The sequence below is a fragment of the Anneissia japonica genome, unplaced genomic scaffold, assembly GCF_011630105.1.
Source record: "Anneissia japonica isolate Jap-2015-1 unplaced genomic scaffold, ASM1163010v1 scaffold3334_len1275209_cov185, whole genome shotgun sequence".
NCBI classification, from domain to species: domain Eukaryota; kingdom Metazoa; phylum Echinodermata; class Crinoidea; order Comatulida; family Comatulidae; genus Anneissia; species Anneissia japonica.
In genome coordinates, this window is record NW_022738561.1 from 797,477 (window position 1) to 815,999 (window position 18,523).

Sequence of the window (18,523 nt, forward strand, 5' to 3'; positions counted from 1 at the left end):
TCAGCACTAAAGTATCACTTGTTAGTCTTCTTTATTTATAGAAAAACAGCGAAGGATACTAAGTCGACTTGGTTTGGGACACGTTTCTATTATCGTTATTATATTTTGATCATGTGTATTAATGCTTAAATAAAAGATTTATGAAATATGTCACAAGATTAGTTTGTCATACGGTTGTTTTCTTGAGTTTCGTTTCCTTTCACCATAAAATTTATGTTCTAATGATCCGTTTATAATGATATATATAAATAAATTAAAATAGACTGAATGGTGTAATGATAATTGAAAACAAAGGAAATATATAGTATTTTCATATTTTTATCCCATATCAATTTATTGATATGTTTATAATTACATACTGTATATTTTTAATGGCCACTCGAGGCTTCTTTTCTGGAAGTATACGTTCCCACGAATATAGATACCCAATGTACTCTACGAAACAGACACAAGGTTTTGATACATATCCTGATGATGTTTATAAAATACACAAGTAAGTGGAAATATTGTACAGTAAAATACAGTTTAAATATAATGTATGTTGTTGGTTGTTTTGGGCTTTTTAACAATCAAGAACAATTCATGTAGTACTAGTAGTACTAGTTGCCTGAACTTTTGGGCTATCATTTTTTTCTTTTTCTTTCTTTCTTTATTTTGTCTTGTCTGTTTGTGTACCTCCAAAAAGAATGGGGGGGGGGGATGGGGCGGGGCCAGGCCCCTCCCCTAAATCTGCCCCTGATCCAACAAATTACATCAATACTGTAACAAAACACAGCGCGAATAATGTACCGTGCGAATAACGTCTTCCTTTAAAATAAACCACTGTGTACATTGGCGTTCCATACGTGCTGTTAATCGCGCGATTATGAATTTAATGGATGCTCGGTTAAAGGTAATGTATTCAAACTCGTAAGCTTCGCGTTCATAATATAGTTTCATATGATTACTATCTAAATAGTAGTGATAATAGGAGTAATCTAATAAATTTTTCTACAGTATTTGCCCTAACTACAGCCCATGTTTTGTCCAGCATTTGGTTGGTTCAAACTAAGGCTTTCTTGGTAAAGGTCCATATCTGTCTGTATGGATCCTTTCCGCAAAGCCCCGCACCCTTATACGTTGCTAAGGCCCCACAAAAAGGTAGTGTAAAATCAAGGATTTAACTGTTACAAGTCCTTACACACACACTGTTTCAAGTCCTTTGTAACAGCTAAAAGTCCTTGGTAAAATGTACTATTACACCAGCGTTTGTGGGTCAATCACATATTGCAGGCACTATTCTGATTGGTCAGTTGTTGAGTTTGATTGACACTCCGGAAAATTCCAATTGTGAAGGGTATAGAGTTGCCTTGGTGCTCTGGTTCAGCCCATTAATTGTTGTGCAAGGATGTGATAATGAACTATTAACAGCCTCTTCGACTCCTGCAGTATCCACGGACCAATTTCCCAAATATTTTAAAGGCAGTGGCTAAAATTGTTACACCAGTCCTACTGATTAGGTGATATTGTATGTATTGATTGGACTAGGACAATAACATGGAATCAAAATTAGGAACTGGTTTCAGACTAAACACTAGCCACTGCCTGTTTTAAAGTAGTCCTGGTAATGTAAACATCCAAATTGGAAGAACAATTCATGGTCAATTTGATTGAAGTGAAGGAGTCCACACAATAATGTAAATTACTGCACATGGATATTTTGAAAGATGCTTAAAAATCAGCAAATTATATCTATCAACATTATTCCATCAGATTAATGTTGAGAAAAAGAGTGTATGTTAACATCATTATTTAAACCCCAAACCTGACTCTATTTCCTACCAACTGAGTATATAAGAACCAGGTAATGAAGACAGTGACTAGTGCATTATACGTAGCAAACTGCTTCAGATTTATTAACAAGATCTTGCATACAAATTTAAATGTTGATATAATTTCTTAATCATACACCAGCTAATTAGTTTCTTTTTTTTTTATTATTAATATATAGTTCCAGTATATGTGAAAAGAAGCAAAATATACTTCATTGTGCCAAACTCTAAATTTAAACTACTGCAGATAATAGTAATTTATTTGTTATAATCATATGGAGCTTGCCATGCCAAAATCAATATCACTGACAAAAACATGAACTTATATATATATATTTATATTTTCGACATTATAAGGTCTAAAATGATGGCTCATTACTGGAATCGACTTACTGTTGGCGAAGTATAAGTGTTATGTACTAAAATATACAATACTGCCACAGTTTAACGACAGTACACTGGTTTTGGTATGACATGTCTCATGCCACAGCAATTGTACCACTGAGTATATATCATTTTTGTCATTGCTTCAAACTACATTTTGTTTGCTAGAAATTTAATACCTTCATCAGTGTATGTCCACACACTAAACTACAAATATACACATTTTAACATTAGAGTAACATTTTCTTAATAAATGTTTAACTCCTTTGTAGGGTGAAGATCAAATAACTTGCTATACCTTCAGCACGCATAAAGCTAAACATACGTTTTGTAAGATTTGTGGCGTACAAAGTTTCTACACCCCGAGGTCAAATCCAGATGGCAAAGGTAATGCATATTAGAAATATGGGCACAGCAGTATCAAGAAGGTATTGCAGAATAATAATAATAATAATAATAACAATAATAATAATAATAATAATATAGAAATTTATATAGCGCCTTTTGCCAAAGGATACAAGGCGCTTAGCAGAAGGCTATAACTAATAACCCTTTTTCGTGACATTCCACTCTACAAAATACAGTCGTGATTTGATGACCAGGGATGAACACAGTGTTAAAATAACCCAATGAATATTAACAATGAATACTAATAAAAGGGTGTTCAGCTATATCAATAATAAATTGATTAATACTACAAATAGTGCTATTATTATAATTATCAATTATTAGTATTATTATTAGTTTCATCAGTATCAATAGTACTGATATTTCAGTATTTAGTGTTGACATATACTTGATCAAAAAGCTATATTATCATTGTTATTGTACATCTGCTGTTATTTATTACTTAAAATCTAAAGTGATATTTAGGTTTTAGAAGAAAAATTTTTGTCAATAAAGGATGATAAAATGTGTATAAATAAAAAATAAACTGCTTAGAATTTGGAACAATAGAAAAGGTCCTGGTGATAAACATTTGATGGCCAGAACTGGGAGAAAGCTATTGAGCTGAATTCCAAAATACAGCAAAGATCTAATGAAAGTTAGAAGACACCAATTTATCCTAAATCGATCACAAGAGAAAATAATTAACTATTGATATGAATCCACCAAAGGGAGAATAATATAATAGAAAGTTAGTAAAAACTACTAAACATTATGTTGTATGAAACCACAAAAAGTGAAAAGAATCATTAGAAAGATAAATTATTATAATTATTATTATAGAACATAATTATTATTACTATTATAGAACAGCACATAATAATTATTATTATAGAACAGACAACTGTAACGTAATAATGATAATGATACAATAAATGATGATTTATATTGTTGCTATGTCTTTATTGTTAACTAGCTTTTTGTAGGAAATTATTATCTTGTTATTCTTTACACTCTTTATGTGGAGGGTAACCCTTTCAGCCTAGCTGATATTCAGGGCCCTCCTAAATATACGAAATTAAAATAATAATAAATAATAAGATGCTTCATACACTAAGTCTCATAATTCGAGGCTTATGTAGTGATGATGTTTTTAAGTCATGAGAGAAAATAAAGTTCTAGGATTTAGGATAAAATCACACAAAAACAGTTTGTCAGAAAAAAGAAAACTAAACTGTTTATTACTTTACATTTAAATGATTACATATCGGTATCATGTCATACCAGATATCAAAATAATAGTATATTTGTTATTTTTATATGATTCTTAATTTAATAAAGATTGGCAAATCCAAAGTCAAGAGGTATTTGTGTCTTTATGGAGTTGTTTCAAGTTTGAACGTAGCGGTTACGAAGATGAATCTACCAACGCTGGCCCATGGACACTAGTAGCAAAATCTGAGGCCCTTATTTTAATATTACCTTACTGTAATAGCCAGATAAAGATTATTAAAGGGACAATCAACATTTTTACAAGTGTACAAGAATTTCACTGGTTGCCAGTCCAGCAGAGAATAGACTTTAAGATCTTACGGCATGTGTACAATGGTATAATAATAATAATAATAATAATAATAATAATAATAATAATAATAATAATAATATTATTATTTTTATTATTATTATTATTATTATTATTTATTATTATTATTATTATTATTATTATTATTATTATTATTATTATTATTATCATTATTATTATTATTATTATTATTATTATTATTATTATTATTATTATTATGATTATTATGTACACCATAGCAGGATTTTTATTGGGTGGGCGAATTTGTAGAGATTGGACCAAAATTGGAGGTGTGTCGCTTAGGGGGAGGGGACCTGCTGGGATCGAGGGGGCGGAGCTCAGGCATTTTTTATAATTTTAGGTATTAGTTAATCGATTTCTGAAGATGCATATACGGTTTTCAGTGGCGGATCTAGAAATTTTAAGAGGGCCAGGGAGGGATTTTCACAGATGGAGGAAATACCACCTTAGCCCCACCATGGTTGATGTTGAGGGAAGAAAATTTATGACCATTTCACCTTCCAAATGGCCAGAAATTGCACTCTCATCATTTTCTTTTTTCCTAATTTATTTTCTTTTTATTTTTAAAGATTGAGGGGGAACTAGAATTAGTTGGGCTTCTTGAATTCCCCACTGTCAGAGGCGGATTTATGAATTTGACATAGGGGGGGGGGGCAAAGGGAAGGAATTTAAATTTTTGAGAGTCCATGAAACCTCAGCCCCACCATGGTTTGGCCTGAAGTAAGAAAATTTATGATTATGGCATCTCTAGATGGCCGGAAATTACACTCTCACACTTAAATTTGAATAGGGCGCTTGGGGTAACCCTGCTGCTGGGACCGAGGTGGTGCAGCTCAGGCATTTTTGATAATTTGAGGTCATATTCCTATCGATTTCTCAAAATGCATACGGTTTTAGTGGCGGATCTAGGCATTTGATGAGAAGCCAGGGAGGAATTCCATAGATGGAGAAAATACCACTGTCAGTGGCGGATTTAGGAATTTGATATAGATTTTACAGATTGAGAGCAATGCAGTAGACAGCTATTGGGACAGTTGGGACAGTCCCACACAATTTTTATAATGGGTCCACATTTTAAAAATGGGTCCAAATTATGCAATTTCGTGCATAAAATGAGTCCACTTTATGAAAAATGGGTACAGATTTCTATTACTTAGCCTACAATGTAATGTGTAAAATTTTAAGAAAATGAGGCCAGATGTTTTATATTTTTGCGTAAAATGGGTCAAATTTTAAGAAACTGTGTCCACATTATTTGAATTTACGTGAAAAGTGGGTCCACTCTGATATTGTCCTGCAATGTTTGAAAATCTTGGCTATGGCATTGATTGAGAGTTGATAACACCACAGCCCCACCATGGTTGGGACTGACGTAAGAGAATTCATAATTTGATAATTCATAAATTTGAATATAAATTTCTTATCTTTTTAAAAATAATTTGTACAAATTAGGGAGAGTGGTGATTTTTAAAATTTTCTACCCTCGAAAATGTGGACCTTTGGTAATTTGTGGGGGAGGGGGTGTGCGTGTGTACCCGTCGCACCCCCTGCGTACGGGCCTGCCCTTGTCTCTCTTAAAGTGTACATAAGATGTTACTTTGTAACATCGTTCCCAGTTTTTCTTTGCGAATGAGTTTGTTATACATACCGCGTAAATACCTAATGTACTTTTAAACACATTACCATATCTTTGTGGTGTGGCATACTGGACAGTATTTCTGTTGAATACTTTTATGTGTGTCCGTTGGGACTGTGGTGTTTCTATGAGAGTAATTGTGTCTCAATTACAGTACACATTTCTACATGAGGACACTTCCACCCACAGGAGATTTACATGGGTTGCAAATGTCGACACAGACTGTATGGAGTGTTTTGTGCTGGTAAACACAATTGCAATGTTGTTAGCAAATGCGACCACAGATAAATTGTCTTACTGGAAATTTAACCACGATAAACAATCACCTTTTATTAAGTTGGTAGAGCATGACTGCTCAATAATATACTGTAAAACTGATTGTGCATCCCTATGAACATTTCATAGTACAGTACAACAGCGGCCACGGGGCAGCTTCTTGGAGCACCATTTGCTGCATTTTGTTTTCTCGGTTGTTGATGATTCACAACATTCGACAGTTATTTCATGTCCACATTCGCGAGTTACATTCACTAAATGCTGACACGCTGCTTCACCTTTAGTTACCATCTCGGTGACATCTACATAACATCTCACAGTCTTCGTATGCCCACACACCAGTTTTTTATCCACCTTTTTATTGCATTGGTCTGTACACGTATTGACGCAAGGCTCTTTGCATTGATGACCGCACGGCAACAATCTTGAACACGTTTCGGTACATATTCCAATTTCTGAACATTCACGAATGACATCATGTTTGCAGGATAATGTTTCAACGACTTTTCTTTGACATTTTTTTTCGACGAATGTTGATAATTCACAACATTCGACTGTTAATTCATGTCCACATTCGCGAGTTACATTCACTAAATGGTGACACGCTGCTTCACCTTTAGTTACCATCTCGGTGACATCTACATAACATCTCACAGTCTTCGTATGCCCACACATCAGTTTTTTATCTACCTTTTCATTGCATTGGTCTGTACACGCATTGACGCAAGGCTCTTTGCATGGATGACCGCACGGCAACAATCTTGAACACGTTTCGGTACATATTCCAATTTCTGAACATTCACGAATGACATAATGTTTGCAGGATAATGTTTCAATGACTTTTCTTTGACATTTCTTTTCGACGAATGTTGATAATTCACAACATTTGACTGTTATTTCATGTCCACATTCGTGAGTTACATTCACTAAATGCTGACACGCTGCTTCATCATTAGTCACAACCTCGGTGACATCTACGTAACATCTCACAGTCTTCGTATGCCCACACATCAGTTTTTTATCTACCTTTTCATTGCATTGGTCTGTACATAAATTAACGCAAGGTTCTTTACATAGATGTCCACATGGCAACAATCTTGAACACATTTCTGTACATATTCCAATTTGTGAACATTTACGAATGACATCATGTTTGCAGGATAATGTTTCAACGACTTTTCTTTGACATTTAGTTTCTTCTGTTGTTGATGATTTACAACATTCGACTGTTATTTCATGTCCACATTTACGAGTTACTTTCACTAAATTCTGACACGCTGATTCTCCCTTAGTCGCAACCTCGGTGACATCTACATAACATCTCACAGTCTTTATGTGCCCACACTTCAGTTTCTTCTCAACATTCTCAGTGCACTTAACTGTACACGGATTGACGCAAAGCTCTTTGCATTGATGGCCACATTGCAAAAACCTTGAACACATTTTTTGACATTCGGTTTCACCAATTGTTGATGATTTCCAGCATTCTATTGCTGTTACATGCATACAGTCGTAAGTTACAATCAGTCCCACGGTACATTTAATTAAATCAATTTCTTTACCACGATCTGCATATGTGTTGTAGAGATGCGTACCGGAAGTGAGACGACTATTTAACATTTCAGGATTTATATTACATGGTACTTCTTTGTCGTGCCCACAGTTTAGCTTTTTTTTAACCATTTCAGTACACAAAGACGAGGAGCAGGATTCGTAACACAAAAGTTTACACTGATGTCCACATGATAATTGCTTCGAGCACATTCGTCTACAATGAACTCTATTAACATCCTCATAACAATACATCAACCGCTTATGGCCACATTTGAGCTCTTTCGTAACTCTTACATAACAAACCCCACACGACTTACAGCATATATTGGGACAGGGATGACCACATGTTTTCTCACGTGAGCATGGAAATCTGCAAGAAGGTGTAAAACAAGGTACATTCATAGTGTGACCACATGTAAATGTCTTATCTATAATTTCTGTACATTTATTTGTGCACGATTCGCCGCATTTATTTTTACAACCATGACCACAACTTAGCATATTTTCACAGGGTGCCGGACAAACATCTATGTAACATTTTACTTGAAGGTCGTGTCCACAGGAATTGAATGACTTATTAACGATCTCTAAGCACCTCCATAACAGACACCTTTCATAGCATTTCCGTTTGCATTTGTGGCCACATTGTAATTTTCTGCCACATGGCTCACTGCAATCTACTGGCTCGTTGAATTTAGCACATGGTATCTGAGCTTCATGGGAGCAATTTAGTGTTCTACTGACAATGACTTTACACGGAAGGCAGTTTTGAAAGCAACGACGACTGCAAGGATGACCGCGATCACAGGTTCTGACACATGGTTCTCTACATTCGTATTTTTCATGGTGGGTATCATTTGGGTGACAATAATTAGGGCATACATGACCACACTTGAGGCGAATTTCACACATACGGTCACAGCCTCCTAATGGACATTTTTCGAAGTCCTTTGCAATAAACGCTTTAACCTTCGTCTTCGGATGGTTGTGACAGTTCAGTTGTAGATGATTTCCAATACGACCTGAAGATCGCATATCATTCACTATCCTCATCCAGAGGTCATTCTTTCCTGCCAGAAGTGTGAAGTTTCCAATGCAGAACAAACCTTTTCTGGCTCTCGACAATGCCACGCACATTCTATTTGAAACCTTCAAAAAACCGATGTTCCCAGCTTCATTACTCCTTACCAGCGACACTAGTATGATATCATTTTCTTCCCCCTGGTAATTATCGACTGCGCTAACATAAATACCTTCAAGGCAAGCATACTTCTCGTCTCTGAGTTTTTCCTTCAAGTTTAGCACCTGTCCCCTATAGGTAGCTAGAATTGCGATATCTGCTGCCTGGTAACCCTGTTGGAAGAAGTATTTTGCAAGAGCTAAACAATATTCAGCTTCGTGAACATTTGACTTACTCAGCATATCCTCAACAGTCTCTTCTTTGAAGTCGTGATTTATAAAGAACAAATTATGACTAACACCCATAATGTCATCAAAATGATTCACAGACTCATCATCAAGTAGATGGCTGTAGAAATGTCTCCTCATGATGTTTGATATCTCCGGTCGCATGCGGTGTTGAGATGATAGCCTCTGACAAGGGACATCGTTAGTAACCATTCGTTCAAAGAGTGACGTATCCAAATGAAATTTGGCAGCAAGTTTGTATACTGTAGAACTAGGCTTTAATTGTTGATGGTCTCCGATAAGAATAAGGTGTTCACATTGATCTGTCAAGCTTGTTACTATATGTGCTTCAAGTATTTCTGCAGCTTCTTCAACAATGACAATTTTCGGTCGAATGGCATTCAAGAGCTCTTTATTCATAGCAGCACCGGTCGTTGTCATACCGACTACCACTGATTCTCTTATAACTTTACATTTCGCTTCATGATCTTGCTCATAAATTCTCCTGCCTACTAATTGGTCATAATCATGCTGCAATTTGAATAACATTTCACGCAATGTACATTTGTACTGTGTTATCCAATATCGGTAGAGACGCCATCGATTATTTAGAGATAACCTGCGAATATTGACAAGTCTGTCTGCCTCTTGTTCCGTCGTTTCATCATCAATTACGGATAATTGTTTTAACAATGTCGCATGGTGCTCTTTTAATGGTGAATCTTTGCATTTCATTGTTGGATCATAAGCCAGTTTAGTATATAGGTCACGCAAAATCGATTTCTTTCTTGTTTCATAATCACTGGCATCATCATACGCCCGTTGATACATTAGCATGTCGACTTCAGTCATAAGGTTCTTTGTGTTAGGAACATCACCACATTCCCTCTTTTTAACCTCGTCATCACAAACTACAACATCCTCTGTCTTTTCAAATTCGTGGGAAGTTGAAAGAAGACCAAGCCATGCAGGTAAAGCTGAACGCTTTCCGTCCACCAAATATTCTTCCCTTGAGTCCTGCAGACATCTAAAATGATTGTCATTTATAACAGCTTCAAGGGTGTATTCACTTAATATGTATTTGTTGCACAATTTGATCATCTCCTCAGCCTGTATCATTTGGTAACTTAAGGCATCTATGACTGTTTGGAAGTCATCTGATTTGTGTCTGTACTTCTTTGATAATGTTTTCAGGTTGAAACGTGCAAGTTCTTCGCTTTTAGATCGTCCACCGATTCTGACTAAATTCTTTGGAGAAAATTTAAGAATACCTTCAAGAAATTGATCGAGCGCATGGTTTGTATAACATATTACCATTATAGGACTTTTATGTTCTGCATGCTCATCATTATTTGGCGACCAATGTGATTTGTTACGTAGAAGAGTCTCAACAATTTTTAACCCAATGTATGTTTTCCCAGTTCCTGGTGGCCCTTGAATGACGGAGAGCTCTTTTGTCAATGCTGCCTTTACAGCACTTAACTGTGATTCATCAAGGCTTAGTTTCTTAAGGGCGGGCCATGCATTATCGTCTAGTATGTCAATTTTATGTGCGTTTTGAAGTCTCCTTAACCATCGTCTATCTTGCGTACCTAGTTCTTCTTTCATCAAAGAAGTAATATCGTACATCACGCTGTTCTTATTACGTAGATATTTTGGCTGTTCTATGTTTTGTGAAGCCCAGATAATGTAGTTTTCCATCGGTATATATTCTTCATTGAACTGTTGGAGTACCTGCAAGACAGGCCTGTAGCTCTCAAAAAATGCTGTTGACTCTACCATAGTGTATACACGTGTATTTACCATGTTTTCAATATTATGGAGCTTAAGATCAACTCGGCCACGGCGTAGTAGGTCTTCTTCTCTATTGCCAACCGTTCCAAATAGAAGAGTTTGAAAATTGTCATGCGATAAACAAACAAGTGAGCCAAAAATTAAACGTTTCGTATTCTGCCATTTTATACGCGGTAAGTTACTAAGACTGAACTTAACGCGATAATGTACACCGTTTTCGGAAAATACTGGATGGTCAATTTGAACGTCATAGTACAGCCGAACATCTGGATTCCTTTTTCTCTGGTCACGTGGAAGGGGATTTGCAACATTGGTCAAGTGCCTTTGGATTCCATCACGCAAAGGGCCAATGAAGTCTTCACGCAGCAATCGGAATTGAACATCAAGATAATGATAATGATTTGAGTAGCTTCCTTTAGTTTTATTAGGCCGAAGGAACGGTGATTCTATTGAGTGGAGGTCATCTTTGGTTGGTAATATCGGAATATCCCGATAGTCATTAGGCGGCGGGCCATGGACAATACCTTCTCGGATGGCAGAAGCATGTTGTCTTCTCTTTTTCTCTTCTTCCTTTGCTTCAGTAATGCATTTGTCAGCTTCTTTTTTTAAACGTGCTACCTCAATAACAGCTTCTTTGGACAAATTGCGTTGTACAAACAAGGCTTTACTAGTTGCGTCAAGTAAAGTTATATGCATTTCGAGATCGTTTACTTTGCATTCTAGTCCAGGAATGAACACTCGCAGAAACGTCGAAAGGAGAGCTACCTTTTCCTCTATTTGACTTTGAGTTTTTGTGTTTGAACTGTCTCCTAAATGTGCTATATATAACTGAAGAACACTTTTAAAAAATGTGCTGTCCTTTAACAGATCTATTGCTGTTTTTCTTTTTTCTGAAACGTTATAATTAGTTATTTTACACTCAAATACCCTTACAAAAATTCTGAGTAAAATTTCAAGGACGTCATTGCTCATTCTTTGTTCATTTAAAAGTAGTTTAAGCATGTTGGCTCGGCTTGATAAAGTTTGCAACACGTCATTAACCGACTCCATCTGATGTATTTTCTTAAGATCGTTCATATTTACTGAAAAAAAAAATCAAACAAGAGTCATTGCAGATACATTAAATTTCGCTTTAATATAGATACAATTTGTGTAACAGAATATCAGTTTTATAATGTAAGCGTCAAATACGTATTTTTGTTTTAATTAAGGTCAAATCTAGTAGGCCTAAATAAAGTTTGCATCACGCCATTAGTCGACTGCGTCTGATGTATTTGGTTAAGATCATTCATATCCACTACAAAAAACGAAACAATTTAATTGTAGGTACAGTACATTCAATTTTATTTTCTTGATACATTGGCGTGTGAGATTATTATTCAACAGTTCATCAACAGCGTCCTCGATTTTTTATAGTGTTATCCTGAGATGTGTTATAATTCATTCGTACTTACGTGCACTTACAACGTCTTTTCTTTCATTTTTATGCCAACTTCCTCTATTTGCGTTATAACAACTATTCTGGGTCAGTGTACGACCGCTGAAAACAATTATCAAATTTATTAATTATGGAATACTCCCTCATTGAGCTTGCATTTGTGTTCCATAGGCGTTTAATCCAATGATCGGGGTAGTAATGTGAAGCGCTTAGAGGTCTTGTTGGCGTTAAGCGCTATATAAATCTAACATATTATTATTATTATTATTATTATTATTATTATTATTATTATTATTATTATTATTATTATTATTATTATTATTATTATTATTATTATTATTATTATCATTAAGTAAAAGTAAAGGCCTACATACGAAATGAAACAGATAATGCCGTAACACCAGATATGTTGTATAATAAATTTATTGTAGGTTTTGTATACGGTAGAAGACTATTTGCGGGTTTTGTGTATGTTGTGTGTGCATACAGTAATTGTGTTGTGATTTCTAACTAATAATATTAATAATATTAAAAATAATAGTACTAATGATGATGATGACCTCTATAAGCGCCTCTGTTTGAAAGAGAAGCCAATGTCACTAAAGCAATGAGATTTTGTTTAAAAAAATAATTTGGTAAAAGTTATATTTGTAGATCCACCAATAGATGAAGATACACCATGTCTCCTGATGATTATTTTTATCTAGGATAAACATTTGTCATGTCATGAATATTGTCTTTAAAAAACTACATACAGTACCTATAAGTTAATCCTCTCCCAGCCTCGGCACTATTGTGTCTTCTAAAACCAGTAGTAACTGGCCAGTTGTCATCTTCTTGTGTTGGTGGATGGCGATCCATGTATACTGATCGGGCGTGCAGTCGTCCAGTGCTTTAAGGCCCTCCACTTCTCAAACAATCCTAACTTTAATAGAATAATAAAAACCGCTTTCTCGTGTAATCGTTTGTCAGAGGCGGATCCAGAATTTTCAAATGGGAAAAGGGGGGAACCACTTTCTCACGTAATCGTTTGTCAGGGGAGAATCCAGAATTTTTCAAACGGGTGGAAGGGGGCACAACATATTCAGAATAGATAAGTGAGAGCGCTAATTTCAATAGATGCCTTGAAATTTCAATCTTCATACAATTCATCAAGGTGCACCAATGTTTCTTTTGCAATGTATTCTGCTTTCTTAGCAACGGCGGCGGAAGCGGGGGGCCACGGGGGCCATTGACCCACCCACTTTTTCTACTGGGGGTAGGGGTCTGGCTCCCACTTTTGTGACTGTTGCCAGCACCAGTGACAAACATTTTACGAACGCTGCAATGTCATTATTATTATTATTATTATTATTATTATTATTATTATTATTATTATTAAAATACTTATAATGGTCACATTATTAAGAAGACACAACAATAATTGTTACTTAACCAATATCCTGAGGCGCGTGGAACGGAGAGAGTAGAGAAAACAGTAGAACTTATACATACTGTTTGTGGTGCATTATTATTTGGTGCTTAGACACCTTGTTTATTGCGTCTTATAAATTGACCGACAGTATTATTCTTATTATAAAATATATTTTTTATTCAGTTTCTAACGAGCATTACAAGTTCCCTTTTTGAGTTGAGCAACCGAATGTTGATTGACATCTGTATACGCGCGTCTGTAAAGTCTCATTGCTTGAAACCCACCCTCAAGCATGAAGAAAAAATCGCCTGCCTTCGTGAGTTCTGTATTTAGGCATAATATGGGGGTGGGGAGGTAGGCACTCTTAATGGAGCGACGCTCTAGTTCTCTTTATGCTAACCACGAAGATGTATAATAAGTGTAACTGATTGGCTTACAGTAAACCTTCAAACTAGCGGAATACAGCCACATTTAAACTCCATCTAATTTAACGAAAAAAATATTAAGATAATTAATTAGACCATTTTTAAAAATAAAGTTATCTGAAGGTTAACTACAGAATTTACAGTACGCTGTAGCTAATGTGTTATAGGTTTGTAAAAACTATATCGAGTAAAAAAAAAAATTCGAATAAAAATATCTTTCGCTTGACATTAGGAATTAATAATTTGTGATACAAAATGAAAGGCTATGTCAAGTGCTATATTGAACAGTAGCAGATTCAAGGGGAAACCCTGTCAGCACGGCCCCCAACCTCCTATTTTTTTTCAAAATAATTTTAAAAAAATGGAGAAAACAAACAAAATTGTATTCAACTTTTAATCTGAGAGTGCCATTTCCGGCCATCTGGAGGTGCCATAATAATAATTTTTCTTACCTCAGCCCCAGCAGTTGTGCGGGTGAGGTAGGTAGACATTTTATTTGCCCAAAACCCTCCCTGGGTCTCCTCTATTTCGACTTCCTGGACCCGCCACCGTTGGAGTATCATTTCCGGGCTACAAAGAAGGGTAATTTTTATCCATCGGAGGAAAAGTGAAGTTGTCGTCGGGGAACCTATATCAAGGATAACCCGTATGATAAATTATTCATTGAGATCGTGGAACGAACGAACGAACGGATAAATAAATTATTTACTTATTTTTATTCATTTCTTTTTCTATATGGTTCAATTCCCTCAATGTAAATGCTCAGGCTTTTCTTTCATAATCTTTATAATTTGCTTATTTATTATGAATATTCAGTGCATTTGCTGTCTCATACATATACTAGAATTTAGCTTGTAAGCATTGATACACCAAAGATAACAATTGTACTGCAATAAAACATATCGAGTTGTATAATAAAACAGCTTGGCCTAGCCTAAATGGTCAGCTTGAAATTAGTTGGGATTTTTTATTAAGATAACCGAATTTTAAATTTAAAAATCGGGAGCATTGCTCTTTTACAGAGTTACATTGGAAGTGACTCAATACAGGCAGCATTAGGTGTGTGTTGGGTGTTATATACACAAAGTCATTGAGGTTAAAGTGGTAGCAAAGGAAGTGAGTTGTTGGGACGATTTTGCAACATATCGTTACTTATCAATGGCTGGAAATAATTGAAAACATAAGTCACAGTGGGAAAATCCAAATTAGAAAAACAGCTTGGCCTAATACATATAAGTTGGAATTACAACCAAACGATTACTGGAGGGTGTTTGGTTCGAATTATGATTTCAGACAATATTTTTTTCTTAAACGACCTAATCAAATCTGTATTTTTTTAAACAACTTTATGAAATTATTATATATCCATAATGGGGAGTTAATTTTAAAGCATAATTCAAAATATTTATAGTGAATAACGCTAAGACCTATATTCGAGTCTTGTGTAGTCGATTCAATGACACATAAGACGTCGAAATGAAGATAGAAGATATTCCGTTATATACCAAAATTGTATTTCTTAGAAACGTTTGTTTTAATTATTTGCACTGTTTAATTTATTCTCTATTTTTAGTGCACACAAGCCTTGGTCCCAACACAGCTTTCGTAGTTTGACAATAACTACAGTAAACAGGATCCCAGTTGGTTAAGGTGCATTGACGCATTGACAATAGGAGACCCCGGGTTCAATTTAATTCAATTTAACTTTCCAATAGTGATATATTATTTTTCTGTTAAGCAAACAATAAACAAAAACTTAGTTTGCTGCCCAATCCCCCAACCCCCACTCCCCAAACAGAAAACATTTGCATAATTAAACTAACATAGGGCATATTTTTTAAAAACTATAAATTTACATTGGTATTTGAAATAAGTTTGAATCCAAGTTAGAGAGATTTGTTCACTGTAGATTCTTCTTCTTTAACATTAAAAAAAGCATTACCCAGCAAGACATAAGAATTTCTCGCCTAACGTGTAGTACATTTCTTATAAGCTTATATATTATAGACAGATTTTTAGGTATTTACATTGACAAAGAGTTATCATTTTATCTATTTATTATATATATATATATATATATATATATATATATATATAGAACTGGAGGTCGCTGGAACAGAATGTTGCTACTCGGAGTTTCACGCTATTGCGATCGTCAGGCAACTGATGAAAGGTGAACGTTGTGTTGTGATGTGACTTGCTTGTGCGGACGTAGTATGAAGTTAGGTTATTGCGGACGTCGGAGTAGCTGTTCGGAGGTAGTGCTTGTTTTCGTGGCGGCATTTCGATACAAGTTCTGACCTTCTGTTTAGGAGTCCCGTCCTTCCCGCGTTGATGATGGCAAGCTTCTCTGATACACATCTTATTGCCTAGCAATAAATAATAATTATCCATTGAATTAAAAGTATAATATTGCCACCCCAAAAATAAAAGAAAATAATAAAAAACACACTTACTATTCAAAGGAATTACGGAAGTTATCAACTTTAAATACTTTACACAAAAAGGTTTTCACTACAAAAATCTTTCAATTTGCAGGCAGGAATGGTATTTTAAATTAAGATATTTTAAGTGAACAATTAATTGTTTTGTTAAATTTGTAAGTTTTATTAGATTTAGTTGAAGTTCATAATACGTTAAACTTACCAATGAACCAGCGTGGCTGTCTCAGTACACACAAGTAAAAAAAACAAAAAACTCGTATCGTAGCAGAGGTCTTCGGTGTTTTTTGTCTCTACGCTATCTTTAATTAAAAGACGTAAAAGCTGTGAAAGGAACACCGTATATAACAGGATCGTGCGGAAACAACCTTTCAAAAATCTTTGACTCATGTCCTCTGGAAATTCCGAAAGAGCGCTTTAAAAAATATCCAATCAAATCATGTTGAAATCATTGAATCGTTTTTTTATGATTAGACAATGGTTTTAAAAAAAAGGAAAATAACAAGTGATACTGTTTAGTGCTGTATAATAACATAACCTACACATAATAAATCATCAAAGAAAGGTAAATACAGTGTTTAATAAAGGACATTAATATATCGCGTAGCATAGCTCTCAACGAATGTAGTCCTGTAAATAAATGAATAAAGAAATTGTGTAATAAAATGCCTCTGGCGGGACTCGAACCTGCGACCTCTCGCTGTCAAGGCGAGCGTCATAACCATTAGACCACGGAGGCTTCATGGTTGAACAGATTCAAATACCACCAGATACACTGCATTACACAATAGGTACGGCTAGAAACAATATAGGTACATATAATATAAATCAAGAGAGCCGTTAACACTGTTAAATTATATATAATAAATCATCAAAGAAAGGTAAATACAGTGTTTAATATATATATATATATATATATATATATATATACACACATATATATATATATATATATACATATATATATATATATATATATAATGATATGGTAAATGTAAAATAGTTTTATTCCAAGTGCCTTAGAATTGATTTACACTTACAGTAATGTACACTTACTAAGAAAATCTCCGAGGAGCTTGAAAAAACAGGCTTGATTTAAAGATAATGCTTTAAAGCGTACATTTTATATCACATGACGAAAGAAGGCGGGAATTGAAGAGGACAAAATTAAGAGAAAGGGGAGTTGACAAAGCCAGAACACGGCCCCGGACAGGTAGGAAAGTTGAACCGTAGAGACTCCTCAGGAACATGGGAAGAACAAATTAGGGTATTTAGGTGATTTTTGGTTTCACAAAGGGGACTAAGGAAAACCAAAAAAACTTTTGATAAGTTTCGAAAGGTGTGATGAAAGAAAGTTTGAAGGTAATTCGAGAACGAAGCGGAATTATTAAGAAGATTGGCAAAGAAAAGTTCAATACGTTTAAAATTAAATGAATCACATTTGAGTGGCAACCATATATAGGCATACGAGTATTCAAATCGGAGGGTTGTGTGTTAAATAAAATATAATCATTGTGTCATTATCAAGATTCAAGATCAAGTTGGGATTCAAGATGGCTTTATTATCATTATCCAAACATGTGACAAACGAAATTACTTTTGCTTGCTGCATACAATGAAAGATGACATGAAAATACCGTTAAATTAAATGCAATTAAATATAAAAAGCATCGAAAAACAACAAACGGACACAATAATCAATGTATCTACTAAAGTTATTATCTGGCTTAATGGTGTAAAACATGCAGTGGCGTCTTTAGGATATATTTTCTGGGTGGGGGAGCTGTCCGACAGGGGGGCTTGAGCTCGTAGGCCCAAGCTGGAGGAGGGTTTGAGAGGGTGTTTCCCCTCCCAAAAGAGGGGGTTTCCCCTTCCAAATGAGATTTAAAAAAAAAAAAGAATCAACCTCTAGATGGCCGAAAATGGCACTCTCAGACTGTGACAGACATGTGT

The 18,523-nt window shown here is 35.1% G+C and overlaps 1 protein-coding gene and 1 pseudogene across 1 annotated transcript; one reads left to right on the forward strand and one right to left on the reverse strand.

The window, feature by feature from the left end:
* The first annotated feature begins 428 nt into the window (after positions 1 to 428).
* Positions 429 to 4,165, forward strand: LOC117117622 (annotated as a pseudogene).
* Positions 4,166 to 5,417: 1,252 nt separating this feature from the next.
* On the reverse strand, positions 5,418 to 16,853 carry LOC117117623 (NFX1-type zinc finger-containing protein 1-like). The gene is made up of 4 exons (XM_033261991.1): positions 16,776 to 16,853; positions 13,051 to 13,215; positions 12,307 to 12,392; positions 5,418 to 11,934 (listed from the first exon to the last, which is right to left on the reverse strand). The coding sequence occupies exons 2-4, from the start codon at positions 13,149 to 13,151 to the stop codon at positions 6,221 to 6,223; spliced, it is 5,901 nt and encodes a 1,966-aa protein (XP_033117882.1). The 5' UTR covers positions 13,152 to 13,215; positions 16,776 to 16,853; the 3' UTR covers positions 5,418 to 6,220.
* Between the last annotated feature and the right edge of the window lie 1,670 nt (positions 16,854 to 18,523).